The 15,602-nt window shown below is 42.5% G+C and overlaps 1 protein-coding gene across 1 annotated transcript; it reads right to left on the bottom strand.

The window, feature by feature from the left end:
- Positions 1-7,188: 7,188 nt before the first annotated feature.
- Positions 7,189-15,385, bottom strand: ptpn1 (protein tyrosine phosphatase non-receptor type 1). The gene is made up of 9 exons (XM_084445472.1): positions 15,216-15,385; positions 14,530-14,620; positions 12,965-13,065; positions 12,536-12,634; positions 10,908-11,045; positions 10,541-10,750; positions 10,175-10,336; positions 9,858-10,027; positions 7,189-9,448 (listed from the first exon to the last, which is right to left on the bottom strand). Exons 1-9 carry the CDS (start codon positions 15,270-15,272, stop codon positions 9,148-9,150), a joined length of 1,329 nt encoding a protein of 442 aa, XP_084301598.1. The 5' UTR covers positions 15,273-15,385; the 3' UTR covers positions 7,189-9,147.
- Positions 15,386-15,602: the final 217 nt, after the last annotated feature.

Here is a 15,602-nt window from a genome sequence, read left to right on the forward strand (position 1 = left end):
GAGGCTCACAAAATGACCCTGGGCCTCATTTAGCATTTCAAGTCAGACACCCTGCACTACAGACACAGCTCAACCAAGCCCTGACAGATCATCATGAGGAATATCTACAGTACCCTCACAAGACAGTATGACTTGTTGGGTTACATCTTGCCCTTCACTACCACACCTAAGGTGTTGGTCCGATAGCAGTGGACCCAGGAGAGAGATTGGGATGATCTGGTCAGCTAACCTTGCCCAGAAGTGGAAGGAATGGGAAGAAGAACTCCCACAGCTCACTCAAATCACTTTCAAACAGAGCTACTTCCATTCGATCTGAAGAACAGTCCCATCAACTTGCATGTCTTCTTCGATACTGACGTGGCATATAAGTCTGTCACCTATACCTCTGGGCAAAGGATAGAGAAGGTCAAGTTCATGTCACCTACGTCCTGGCGTGCTCCAGAGTGACTCCGAAGAAACAATAATCAATCCCACACCTGGAGCTCTATGCAGTGCTCACTGGTGCGCAGTTGGCCAAGATGATCGAAGAAGAACTCACCTTGCCGCTGCGTGAAACAGTCCTGTGGTCAGACTCCACCACAGTGATCGCTTGGATAAAATCCAAATCCTCATGATACTTTGTAGGGACTCAAGTCTCAGAGATTCAAGACCTGGTGGGAGTGGAAAGCTGCTATGTTGGTATGTTGATACCGGGAGTAACCTAGTGGATATCATCAAGAAAGGGAGCTCCTTGGTGAACCAGGTGCAACCAAACCCATACAGTCACGGTCTGGGGTTCCTCCTACGGCCAGAGGAGGCGTGGACGACATTGGGTAAAACCCAATTTATCAAATAATAAGTGCATCCGCACGTTAGCTGGTGCGTGTGCAAGGAGGTTAGTTTAGAGTAAGAGCTAATAATCTCTAAACTAGCAAGATAGCTAGCTAGAAAACAACAGCTAACCTTCTTTGATGCATACCATGCAACTATAACCAGACACATTTTCTCAGTCACAGTCATTTGACCAAACATTCTCTGTCAGAACATTTAACAAAATATATGAAATATATATATTTGCTAATATTTCAACTCACAAAATAAGTTTCATTTAGCTACACCATGAAATTCATCACTAGTTTACCTAGCTTCCCCTTTTTTATTTTTTTATTTTTTTATTTTACTGGTGCCAGGCAGACATTACCAACAGCAATGAAGGGATTACTTATTGATTTTTTTTTTTTTAACCAACAAGGGGAATGCACATTGGTTCCGGCAAACCAGAAGAGAATACTGGATATTAAACCTGTTTAAATAAAGCCCCTATCCACCTGTATGTGTTTGTCCCCTGTCTCTGGGATAAACATGATTTGAGAAACTAATAATAAAAATAAAAATTATTATTTAAAAAAATGACGATTTATGCTTGAGCACCCCTAAAAAGGGTCTAAAATCGCCCATGCCCCGAATTACCTCCTCATGGGGCAGCCAGACCCTACTCTTCCCCAGAGTGTCTACAGCCAGTCAGAAACCCAAGGCCGATGGATGTGGAGACAGCCAAGTGTTAGCAGACCAGTTCTGGTCCCACTTCATCCCCTACTATCTGCCTTCACTCCAAGCCAGGCAGAAGTAGGTCAAAGACAGAGACAATCTAACAGTTGGAACAGTGACCACAAGACCACCAAACCTTTCATCATCCCCACATTCAGACTTCCCCCCACAACAAGAGCTCCAACTGGTACCATTAGTTATAAGATGAGCTTAGCTTTAGGAACTTAAAGGCCATTAGTATAGGACATTTTAGATTAATTTAGTTATAGGATTGTGTTATTGCATGTTATGTTAATATTTAGGATTGTGTTATTGTATGTTATGTTTTATTGTTTATTTTATTGTTGTTAGTAAAGTTGATTATTGTTCCCAGCCATTTAGTTATTATTGTCCACATTTAATTGTTAAGGCCATAGAGGGCCGCCTGGTGATGGTGGCCAGCCCCTTTAGATTTAGTTTAGTAGAGTAGGATTCTACAGAACCCCTAATTTGTAGCCCTGGTTACAGCGTGGAGTCAGAGAGTCAGCTGTAAAAAAAATAAAAAAAAATAAAAGAAGATTTTTACAACTATATAACTAAAATAGATATGACACAAAATGCTCTCAAATACATACAATAAGGGGAATAATTACACACATGAGGGATAGCGTGAAAGAGAACAGGACCATGCAGCCCCTTTTGTAGAATAATATTTTTTAAGTTAAAGTTATTGCTGGTTGTGTCAATTATTAAGATATGTTAGGCCACTGGCCCTGCCAGGTAGAGATCACAAGTCCCCACGTGTAGTTGAGTCAGATGGTTCAAGAGGCAAAAAGAAGTCCAAAGGGCACAGTTCATGATCTCCAAGACAAAAATGATTGGGTTAAGGTGTCCAAAGCTATCGATGATGCCTGCATGAGAAATGATTCCCGAGCACCCACCGCTGCTGCTCACCGCTCCCCCAGGGGATGGGTCAAATGCGGAGAACAAATTTCACACACTCGGGTGTGTGACAATCAGTGGGACTTTAACCTTTAACCTTTAATGGTCTTTATAGCAGAGTTGCAAGGACCTCTTTTGAAGACAGAGAAAGGCATCTTGAATTTGTCAAACTACATCTGACCTACAACTGGAGCCGTGTCTTGTGGTCAGATTAAACAGAAATGGAACTCTTTAGACATGCATACTGTATCACCATTATGTCAGTATTATGGTCAGAGGAAACTGTTTCTGCCTCTCATTATGGAAATCCACCATGTGTGGTTACTCACAATGGAACCCTGAATGTACCCACAATGAGATATAGATGTAGTTTACATGCAGAACTGAATCTGTGGGGAGAATCAAATAGAATTAATGCTTAACTATATCAAACTACTATGGCATTACCATATGTAGCAATACAAAAATAAGTCCTAAATGTTGAGCAGTCTCCACTTTTGATGGTTATGGCAATGATCAACACTTTTCTGATCAGTGATATTTTTTAATTTATTTTTGGCATGACTAGTTCATGATTTTGTTCATTTGGAAAGTTGAGCACTATGCTCTGTTCCTCAATATACTCCTTGAAAACGTCCTAGATTACCAGATTCATTTTCTTTTTAGGTGATCTGCAAGTAATCCTACTTGATAGTAACACATGAGTGAAAATTTGAAAAGGCTCTTAATCTTTAGGGGTCTATTACCTATTACCTATTGTAATTGATGGTATTCTTATTTTTCCTAGAAATGCTTGAATAAGTCTTGAAGTCCTGGACCAAAAATGTTAAAAATCACCAGGCCAGAACCACAGACCATGAGTAATTAGGCCACTCACCACACCCCGACTTGACCCTAGGAGGGGCTATAAAAAGCAATTAAGCATACAATGCTGGTATTTCCACCCCATTGGACAAAAATGTCTTTCAGTCTACCCACCTGTTTGTCAGTCATTCCGGTCTGTCAGTCTGTCCCCCTGTCTGTCAGTCTATTTGTCGGTCTACTACACCCTATGCTTCTATGCCTCTGCCACCTGTCAGTCTGACCCCCTGTCTGTCCATCACACCCTGTCAGTCTACCCCTGTCTCTCCATCACACCCTGTCAGTCTACCCCTGTCTCTCTATCACACCCTGTCAGTCTACCCCTGTCTGTCCATCACACCCTGTCAGTCTACCCCTGTCTGTCAGTCTGCAGCTGGATGGTATATAAAATTGTACCTGTGGTAAATGTGTGACACCTCAATACAAGGTAGATCATGTCATACCTCACTGGAAAATCCAGCAAGAACCAGCTACAAAACTTAGCTGGTCATTAGCTGGTCTTGCTGGATTTACCCGGTGGGCCTGCTGATCTGTCTTGTCAGTATCCCCCTGTCTGTCAGTCTAAAGGGAGCATAACTGTAGGACCCTGTCTCATTGGCATTTGCGGCTTTATTTTTATTTGTGACTTATCAAACATTTTTGAGTGAGTGAGTGCTTTAGAGAAAGTCCCAGAATATGACATTAAGCAGACTCAATGTATTTGGATGTGTGCTACTACCAACCAGAGGAAAAGACCAACATAGTCTCGGGGGAAAGACTACAGGGCAAGTTTTGAAAAAAAAAAGGTTGGTATATTTTGAGTGAACTCACTTTAAAAATGCTGAAGCTTTTGAGTTTAAGGTAACCTAGTTATGCCTTGCCTTAAATGTGTGATTATGCCTCTATTTGTAGGACCTACACACTGCAGCCAGTGCATCTAACTGGAAATGGGGTGTGGTGACAGACTGTGTTAACAGCTGAAATAATTCACCACCCACCTCAACCAGAACGCCAACATCCTCACGTTCACTTCAACCATACCTTTCACCTGATTTCTGTGAAGCACATATTGAATGATCTTGATCATACATTTCAGTGTGCTGAAGTCAAATCAGGTACGTATTTGATGACTAATGTGTTTTTAAAAAGAGCACAACCCCTGACAAGTTCCTCGACCTCTGTTAGTGTAGGTTAGTGCGTAAACATTTTCAGATGCATCAAAAACAACACAGCAAAATGGTTATGCTGTGGTGGTTTACATGCGGAGCCCACGTCATCAGTCTTGTAGGAAGGAAGTGAGAGCGGCAGAGCATACCATATAGTCCTACCATAGCAGGGGAAACACCGCAGTAGTGTTGATACTGTGACCTACATGTTTGAACTGTGGCCTGAGTGTGACAAAATACCAAACCGCATGTCACATCTCACGCGTAGCACACTTGAGAGTGATGGTGTGTCCACGACAACAACAACGACAACGACCCGGGACATGAACAGGAACAAACACAGTTCATATCACAACATCCGTCATCAGAGACTATAACCTCTTCTGTGGTGGACGGATGCTGCAGAGGCTACAACCCAGTGCTTTTCCATTTGAATGTGTGGTGCATACTCACCTTCAGTATTGTCATCGCCAATGAAGCTCTGTTTTGTGACACAAAATATTTTTTTCTTTCTGACAATGCAGCACACTTTGATGTGAGATACCATTTATCTCTATAATATTCAAAGGAAAAGGTATAGTCTTTGATGGATGTATGAGAGTTGATCGATCTTTGATAGGAGGGGTGACATGACGCAGCATGACAGAGCATTTTGCACCAAAATATGTGACAAGTACGCCTTCATCTATTGTGCTCCAACAGTAAGATGCAGCTGAGTCATGTTTCCAACTGTCAAAACACATGGGGGTCATCATTGAAAATCTGAATAGTCTCAGCCACTGGAATTTCCAGAACCCTACACCCTCCCATCAAATGTTCTGAGAGTAAGACAAACGGCTGAAGATCCTTCTCTGTCCCTCAAGGCTGACTGGCCATTGGGAAGTTCCAGGTTAATAACTAAACCCAAGACACACATTGGATGAGCCTGCAGAGCAGGGTTAATGTCCTTCATGATAAGTTCTGAAAGTGGAGTCACAGGTTCAGTGAGCCCAATAAAGGTGCATGGTAACCAACCCAGGAATATCACTATATGAATCGGATACCCAGAATTTTGAATTGGACATCCCTTGTCTGTTCATCACCCCTTGTCTTTTGATTATGAAATGATCATACACATTTGTATAAAATTCATATATTCCTCCTCATCATCACAAAGATTTAAAAAAAAAAAACTAAACAAGATCAAACATGAAAACAACAATTGTGCAGAGCACAGTGTTCCAAATAGAAAAGCTACAGTACATCTTTAAGGTCACTTCCTGTGTCTGGCCACGCCTTGATAGTACTTTTCCCAATGTCTCTCGGTGCAGCCTGTTCCATCCTGCCCCTTGACGTCAGAAGAGTCGTGTGGTTGGGAGTGCTATTACTCACTGCATTGCATTCCTCTGCAGCATGTACCAGTGCCTGCCCCCCGGTTTCCCAAACAGGAAGTCCTGTTGCCAAATCTCTGGTAGGCTGCTAACATTGCGGTTCAGCAATGTCACCCCCCTCGGAAGCCTGATACTGTAAAAACACACGTGCCTGATTCTAAGCAGCATTTTCTTATGATTGACTTATGGCAAATCGTTTCAATTGTGAATGGTTAGTATGGTCATGCTTATGCTAGCAAAACAAGCCAGGCATCGTCACGTGAGATATATCAGTTCACAGAGCATCGGTGTAATGAAACGATACACTACTATACTATACAACCACTGCAATCCTCTGGATTTTTCATGTTTATTAGGACAGATGCATTTCCTCGAGAACATGACAAACGGGAAATAGCATGGCATAAGGTTAATGGTAAACCGAGTGCCACAAATAGCATCATATTGGCATGAATATAGCCGACTATATAGATTAATATAACATGAACATGGCTACTGAGAGGGGAAAATTAACTGTTGTGTATGACTTGTAGCCTGTTTAGTGACAACATGCCTGACAGAGGAAACGGAATTACATCCAAAAATGCAAAAAACAATGAAATGTGCTTCTACATGAAAAGGTTTTGATGAAGTAAACACAGGTATGTTAGTCACAAAACAGTAAGGTGTGGTCTATATAAGCGAGAGCCAGGTAGGCCTACAGTCAGCCATGTAAAACACAAACAGGTTAAGCTCTTTTTGTGGAACAGAGCCCCCTGGTGGTAGATTCAAGTCAATGACTAATAATATGGAATGGGAATGCAAAATGTCAAGTTTGACAGTTGAATGACACATGGATTTTTTTTTTTTTTACAAAAGCCCATCCCTGCTCATAGTCAAGAGCTGTTTGGCAGTCATACAGGACACATCTGTTTCAGAAATGAGTGAGACCACAAAGGCTTACTATAACTTACCCTATGAGAGTTCATCCGAAGTATACCATCAGCCTTGGTTTGTCCATACTTAAATTATCCACCTTAAATATTTGAGGAGGCTTCCGTTCCTCCCCCTCTGATCCTCTCATGTAGTGCTTTTCAGTGAGAGGAAAAGAGTCCACAAGGAAGGATGGGGATTCATTTGAAATTCAACCCCCGCTTGTACATTCTCAAACACAAGGGGTAATATAAATGCTGAGCAAAAGAAAGTTACACCAATAATGTGACATTATTTTATTACCAGAGAAATTGCTAAGAATTCAGACTGAAAATGGAGTCTTATACGTGGATATTTCTAAAAACCAGAACAAATCAGCAATATAAGTTTTTTTTTTATTAAAAAAGGAGTACAATGATGAATGTAAATAAAAAAAGACAAATGGTTGCTGAGCTGAGCTTAAGTACAGAAAAACAGGAACACCTGGGGCAATGCACAGTTGCCCATGTACTGTGAGTTTATCACTTGGTGACACAGAAAAAAAAAATCTGTATACATTGAAACCTGATTTGAAAACATCAATAGGGCATGTCCTTGGGTAGGACCTCATACATTCTAAAGAAAGGTACAGCTGTTGGACTCAAAACGCAGTTCTTATGAGTCATTAAGGTACAATGAACACTGTTAGCAGCTGAACTAATCTCATGATACACCAGTTTTTTCGACACTGCAGACGTGTAAGTGAAAAAGCAATCATATGAAATAGCATTGCCAGCTCAGGCCCATGCCACAACATGTACAACGGACCACTACTACAGTGTTTTCATCCCTGCGCTGGTATTTCATTTTTTGGTTGGTTTGAGATCCCTGGCTCCCTGTTCCAACAGGCAGGATGGTTTCAGCATTCAGAAGGGTGGGAATTTAAAGGGTGGCATACTAGTAAGTATCTGTATTGCTGGCGAAAGGAGAGTTGGATTTAGCTACATTGCGTCTCCATAGGCTAAGCTGGCATTCTTGTGCGTAAATATGGTCTCAGTTTGATAATTACACAACACACATTTTCTGCGTTCCTCTCGGTCTTGCACGTTTACTTTCTAGGCGAGAAAAGCCTCCAATTTTTCTTCCAATGTGGTAACAGTGAAGAGTTGCCCCTCTCTGAACATTTGTATCTGTTAATACGTTTGACAATAACTTCAAATGAGTCAGTGACAGACACCTTTAGAGCTGAAGTTTGTGAGGTGTAGTCTACCAACAATACCTGCAGCCCATTTCGAGACGCGCAAAATATGAATGCAGGGTCACAAACTGAGTACAGTGAATGCACAATTTCCATCCAAAGCACATTTTCAAGTAGACTCTCCTGTGAAAATTACAAGCTTGGGACAAAGAAGTGGTGAGAAGGGGGGCAATTACCAGGAAGTCATCTCATATATATTTACGAGGAAGTGATCCCATATATATATTTCACATTTGACTTATATTATTAGCTTGAATGTTCCCCACTTGGAAGCAGATACAAATCAAGCAACAGTAGAAAGCTCCAATATGTTCTCACAAGACAATCGGTCTCACACACATTCAAACGTGCGCATACACAAACACACACACATACACCAACAGTGTGCCCTCCTGTACCTCAAAGCCCAAAGGCCCTACACAGGGCAGAGGAGGGGAGCTGTCTTTAGGCCCATCAACGGCCCACTGCATGCAGCCCTCATCTTGTGGAGGGAGGGCAGTCTCTCTCTGACTCCCTCATACTAGCTTCAGCTTACCCCTGGGTATAATACTGCCCCATCTTCAGGAGAACATTGAAACTAATTTAAGTGTAGTTCTTTACCACAACTTACGTCTGTAACTAGCATGGCTGCCAAATCAAGCTCTGTACTCTTGTGATGAAAAGAGAAGAAATATCTGGGAGATAAATGTGAAAAGCCTAAGGACATACTAGCAAAGACTAGAAATGGAAGAACACGTATGAGTGTCATTTGGTACATGAATGGAGGGCGCATGTGTGTACAGTGGACTGTGGTTCACAGAACACAGGATCGGACTCACACCCCTCCCTCTGTTGACTGTTAACAAGAAAAACATATGCCGACTCAATTCTTTTCAAGTCAATACATGTATTTTGGATGTGACAACCTGAAAATGTAGGCCCTGAGCGCACAAACCGACAAGTTTGAGGAGTTATGCTGAGTCATGAGGAAAGAGCTGTCCCTTACTCTTAACACCAACACAGCCCCCTGCACTGTCGGTAAATTAAAAAAAGAGTGAGCCTTCAGTCCAAACAATCAACTCGCCAGCAGAGAGAACCCACAGGCAGAGAGGAGGGCCGGCTGGTCAGCCTAATTCACCCTGCGAAAACAGTGAAGAGAAAGGGAGGAACAAGAATGGTGGAGGAAGGAAAGACATCAGTGGAAACAGGCTCGATAACAGACATAAGCGCCTAGGGCCAACACCGTGCACAGGCAAACGTTTGCTAGCAGGGGGCCCCAGGTCCCCTGCGGGGAGCTGTCGTCCGCTCGCTCTGCCGCTGCCCGGGGCGACTCCTGCTTCTCTGTCTCGTGCTGCCGCTGGGGTTTGGGCGGAGCTCTGGAGGTTTGTTCTTTGCTTCCCGCCAGGCCGTCGGGCAGGTCAGCAGGGTCGCTGGGAGGCTGGGGGGCAGTGGTGTCAACACCGGTCCGCCTCCGGATCGCTGGCTCTGGTGGGGCGCTGCACACAAAAGATGCATTCGGAAAAGAGTGATAATGTGTCATTTCACATCCTTAATGTACATGGACAGAGGTGTGTGCTACTTCCAAAATCGGAAGTAAACTCTCTGTCTGCTGTCTGTCTGCATCGATTTTGCTCCTCAATGGGTTGGCCAATCCTTTGTCTACTCTGTCTGCATCCATTTTTCTCCTCAATGGATTGGCCAATCCATCTGAAACTGCACATGGGTATTGATCATTGGCATAAGCAAGGACTGATGCAGCTGATTTTTCAAATTGAGGTTTTCTATAGGCAAGTGTTTTTGGTTTTAAATTAAACTGAATGATTATTTATATTGCTTCAGCATTTCTGGCAAGTCTGAGGAGTTGTCCATCTCTGGGTATGGACTAGTTCAAGCAGTTTTATTCACCTGCGAGTGTGGATAACATTCTGGGCAACAATCTCTTGAACAACGTCAGTTGTGGGAAAGAAGGAGACACGCTCAGGTGTGCCATTGTGAGAGTCTCTTTGAGAGCAGGGTGGAGGAGGTGAAAACTCGGGTGGAATATCCTCCTCATTTGACAGCTCTTTCCATGACTCCTACGCAAACACAGATCAAATAATTTGAGTGTAATTAAATGCAAGGGCTATATAATGAAAATATATGGGGCTTTCCTTCCTCCATACAAAAACAAGGAAGAATGTTTAGCCCATGAGATGTACTAGTCAGAAGAGAGATGGCGTTACCTGCAAAGATGCGTCTCCCATGATGCACTTAGCACCTTCAATGACAGCGAGGTAGGAAAAGCGGAGTTGGTCAGCTGTCTGAATCAGGCCCATCCGGTAGCGTCGCATCTCCAGCAGTACATCACGAATGCGCACAGTTGATGGGTCCTTGCGGATAGACATCTACAAAGTGTCACAAAAAAGTTACCATCTGTCAATTACCTGGCAGAAATTGAGGAGGAGGTTTGAAAGAATAATTGCTTAGAGGGAAAGTTTACCTGTTGATTCAAGAATCTTGTTCAGTTCAACTGTTGATATGTTCTAATCTAGGTCTTTTATGCTAAATAAATCAACCCTCAACAACAACCCCCCCGGTGCCGTACTGACCAGTAAGAGGCAGGTGTCAACCAGGCAGAATGTTCCGGAACGACCGATGCCAGCGCTGCAGTGCACCACCACAGGCCCCTGGTCAGAGCTGAGACAGCCAGACTCCCGCACCTTGAACAGGAAGTTGAGGAAGGAGGCGGGAGACTCGGGTACCCCAAAGTCAGGCCAGGTGGTGTAGTGAAAATGGAGAATCTCTCTAGTTTCCTGAGTCTATAGAGTAAAGATAATAAATATAAATCAAGATGTGCTTACAGAAATGTTGTTTGTGTACAGAAATGTCAAAATAATTATTTAGAAGTTCTTCTTGAGTGGGCGGAAGACCCTGAGCAGAGAGAATACGTTGGCACAAGACAGACAGGAATCTTACCGACAGATTTTCAAGCTCCAGCTGACGAACAGTGTAGTAGGACTTTATGTCCTCTGAAACCAGTGTGAGCTTGAAATTGGTATCTTCAAAATAAGCCTCCCGGTCCTCTCTCGCTGGCCAGTACTGGGCGCACTTCACCTGTGAAACATTGAGTTCCAAAATGACCATTTCATCCAGAAGAACAGGCAACCTTTGTTGTCCACATATTTAGATATTCCCTATGGTCAAGGAACATGTTCAAGCACATTTTCAAGTGGATGACTATCCAGACATTCAATAATATGAAAATGTAACATATCTGTATGTTATTGGAGAAGCAGTCCTGAAACGTCCTGACTTGCACAAGGTATTGGGCAACTTTGTTGACATCTAACTGAAAACTAACCTTGTGTCACCAGGCTCTCCTCGGGGGAGCAAAGCCTGGGCCAGTATTCACAAAACCTTTTAAGGCTAAACTCGCTGATTTGGGAGCAACTCCTAAAAAATGGGCATGTCACTCCTAATTTTAGGACTCGTAAAATTTGGGGATAAGAGTATTTCTCAAAGGGTTTTAGCGCTAAACCAGCTCCTAAGTCTGGGAGAAGTTAGGGGTAGTTAAGAGGACTTCTAAGTCACTCAGAACCATTCACAAGCGATCCAAACATGCCTGCCCCCAGCAAACTGTTCAGTAATCGTGTCAACATTTTGAATGATACAGAGCATTTAAAAAGGTATCGCCTTAATCACATGGTATTATGCTCAGAGTAGAGCTAGTGATGGACGCAGTCACTTCACCAACAAACAGAAAGAAGGCTAAGATTTTGACAACGTGACTTGGCCACAGGGAATATGCCATCATGCAGCGCAGACCAACATACATATGTTGGTCGTATTATAGAAGATGACAATACTAGTCATGTCAGTAGGCTAAAATATTACACCACAGAAAACATTCCCCCCTCCAGAGGCAACAGGTAATAAAGCCTTGAGTGCTAGCCTCCTCCGAATAAATGATTCAGTATTTCATATTATAGATAATAATCTGCGATGACATGTTTAGCGAGGTTCGTTTATGTACATATACATTCATGTTCATTTGTATAAGTGTGTGGGCTAGTAGGCTATGTTGGCCTAATATCCTACCTGTGGCAGCTGTTTTGTCGCTTGAATTCTGCAATCCCTGCCCTTAACTCTAAATAATTCCAGCACTTCTCACAGTAATTGGGGGTGCTTGTCACAATTGGGAAAGCCACAAGTATTTGCATGCATGTTTTCCCACGCTTCTTGTTTTGGAAGTTGGTTTTGGAAGTTATCCCGACTCCAAATGTCCCTTAATGATATCCTTTCATTACATTACATTAGTCATTTTGCAGACACTTTTATCCAAAGCGAGCAATAATGTAAAATGTAATATCTTTCATTCACACGTTGGGCAAGTATCAGCTGTTCTTGCGTCCAGTCTGGTTTTCTTTTCAGTGTAGCATCACCGCAGTCTTATAATCAGCCATATTATCCTAGTCTGATAATTGAAAGGCTTCTTATCTGCCCGCCCATTTTACGAGATGCAGGCATGTAGGCGGACAATCAGCAGACTAGTCTGGCAGCTGCGTTAGAGGGACAATGGTAGAGGGACAATGAGCGGTACTTACTGATCCTTTCTCTATAACCCGGTTCAGCATCACCACACCGCGGGTGCTCTGCTCCCACACCATCTCCCAGAAGTGACCACAGGTGTTTGGAAGGGGTCCCTGGAGGAAGGAGAGATAAAGGTGAATCTATAGAACAATGCAGTTACGGCATACTTTCTGGTAGGCAAATAGAGAAGACCTTTAGTATTTTTTTTTTAGTATTTTTTTTTACGGCAAACGGGAGACCTTCGTTTTGTTAACTAGAACCATTCAAGCTCTCGTGGGCCTTTACTTTAGAAAACAATGCACCGTTCGACATTCTCTACCCCCCCCGAGGATTTATTTCGGAGAGAATCCTCAGCTCAATTTGGGAATCAAATCGTGTCTTCCGTTTCTTCTGTAGGGGAAAAAAATAATTCTCAAAGCTCCCCCCCTTGTAAGTGTACCAACCTGAGTGAGAATGTAGCTTCTCTGTGCCTCCTCTACGGATATGAGGCTGGCATTAATGTAGTCGTTCATACCCAACTGCAGGTGGATTCTGCTGTGGTCAACTGTAGTGAAAGAAATAACCTTTAGAATAAGAAAATGTATTCACAGCTTTGTCATTCCTGTTATAGCCATAGGGACTCAATGCAGTTCAGTGAAAGCTAGAGGAATTCAAAACAGCACAGCTGCACACTCTGTATGACAGGTCTGTCTTTGGTTGGAAAAACATACATATTTTTTCTGATCATGTTCTCTGATCCACTCCATTAAACAGTAATAACAATTTGTCTGAATCTAGGCCGAAGTCCAGAGACAGCTAGATTTGCAAAACGACTACACCCCCAAAGCTTCTTCATGTCCACATCACTTCAAACAATGCAACACATCTTTCACACAAACCACACTCATGGGCGTTTGTGACTGTGAATCTGCCTGTAGCTTTTACATGAGCTTTACTTTTTTGCATCCTTGTGAAAAGAGGAAACAACGTCTTTGCTGTTTGTAGTTAATTTCACGGTTGAATACGGCATTGAAGAACATTAGAAATTCTAATTTGCCTTCCTATTTCACTTTAATCCTGTGAGATCCTAACAATTACAACAGTACTGTGACACCAATAGCCTGGGCTAAGTACTAATTTGATCTATAGATTTGACCAGAGCCACACACACTGACAACTCTAGATTTAACTGTCTCCCTTTATTAAAGGTAATATGACACAAATAGTGAGTAAAGAATAGAAGTCCGCACACTGTCGTAATGCTCCCAAGAGTGAATTTAATGGCACAAAGTTTCGGCTGATGTGGCGTTCGTCAGGTGTAATACTATAATATTATAGTAGTAGTACTATAGTATTGCACCTGATGAAGGCCACATCGGCCGAAACGTTGTGCCATTAAATTCACCCTTGGGAGCATTAAGACGGTGTGGACTTCTATTCTTTACTCATGTCATGTTTTAGTCGAGCACCTGCAACTATCCGTTCGGATGTGCGTGCATCACCCTATCACAATATGACACAAATATCCATTACTAGTTCAACTTCAGTCTTCAGACTGACTTAAGTTAAACTCGGAGCAAATGATGCGTTTCAAATGTTCAGCTTCTTCAGGTTTGCTCTGAAGATGCCAAGCTGAAGATGTGAAACATATTGTTTGCTCCATGAGTTTAACTTCTGTCTGAAGACTTTTTTAGTGTGCAACATATATAACTATTCTCTATGACCATTGTTTGTTCCTGCAAAAGCCAACAGCTTGGGAAGAATAGTCATGTGGCTGTGCATAGGACACACAGTTTGGTTCCTATACTGCATGTCTATAGAGTAGCCAAAGCTCTCAATCGACCCTACATGTTGAATGAGATTATACTATTATAATTCTCCTATTATACTATAATAAATGACAAGATTAGTGTTTTAGCTACATCAGGCATGACTTCAGCTTGCAGGTGTCAAAAGCTGTCCTGCTTAGTCCATCAGATGCACATTCTCAAAGTGAACTATTAATAATATACCAGAGCTCACAACTTACACGGGCTGACATCTCTGTAGCGATTCCTAGCTTTGTTTTCAGGTAATTTGGCAAGTTTGCAGGGTAGTTCGCTTGACTGCTGACGTATTTCCTATGAGGAGAAAAACAATAGATTAAAACCATTCAAGCGAGTGTATTTGGCAGTATGATTTAAATTGTCACCAAAGTCAAATAGATCTAACAATTAGCAAAGCCTGTGACATATCTGGCTATAACAGTTGCTTTGATCTTCAGCTGTTCATGCATTAATTGTTCCCTGAACTGAAAGTGCTTTGAAGTGGCATGTGTCTGTCACTCTTCAGTTGAGTGCGTTAACCCTAGCAGATGCTGTAGGCTAAAATGGAAGGAATTGTGAATTATATCAATGTGACAATACCACATGCAACAAAGTAACACCAAACGAAGCCACATCACAATGTTATTATAATGTAACTTAACAACCTATTTGGATTTAGGATAGCAAGGAGGCAGACACATCAGCGATAGCTGTGCCGAGGATGTTATCAACTAAAAAACGGAACTTGACAGCATATTATCTAGTTTCCCAACAATACTGTAGAAAATAATACATCAAGAAAGGCTGTTGTGCTGCTGTAGAAATGTATAGGAGATAATCAACAAACAAGACACATAACTTAGAAAAGTCCACCTTCCTCTACCAAGAAAAACCTATTAGTACTCGCTACCTGGTAAATGGCGTTCCAACTCCCTGGTTCATCGATCTCACGAAACTCAGCTTCCATTGCTGTGCTGTTGCCACTCGCCCGACGACCGAATTATAGTTACTCGTAAAGCTTTCACAAATTTGGGAAAAACTGGCCCCAGAAAACCAGAAAATCTATCGGCACTATTTCAGATTTTTCTGTACTGTAGCTACACAGACTACTGTTAATGTTGCCTCTCGGCCTGGTCTAACCGGAAACACGCCGTATGCTCCTCCCCCACCTAAGCGCGACACGTCCTTGGGAGGCTCTAATCCCCGCCCTCATTCGAGGGAGCTCCAGAGTCGCTCCAAGTCAACACTGACATCACTGATCATTAACCGAGATAAAAACGGTTAATGCTTGTCCTCA

This window comes from Borostomias antarcticus (assembly GCF_949987555.1).
Source record: "Borostomias antarcticus genome assembly, chromosome: 11".
NCBI lineage: Eukaryota > Metazoa > Chordata > Actinopteri > Stomiiformes > Stomiidae > Borostomias > Borostomias antarcticus.

Bases quoted from the DNA above. Each gene is read 5' to 3' on its own strand.
- ptpn1 (XM_084445472.1), bottom strand. From the start codon at position 15,272: ATGGAAGCTGAGTTTCGTGAGATCGATGAACCAGGGAGTTGGAACGCC. The intron at 14,621-15,215 runs GTAGCGAGTACT...TTCTCCTCATAG, and splicing joins GTTGGAACGCCATTTACCAG to GAAATACGTCAGCAGTCAAG. The intron at 12,635-12,964 runs GTTGGTACACTT...TCCTTCCTCCAG, and splicing joins GAAGCTACATTCTCACTCAG to GGACCCCTTCCAAACACCTG.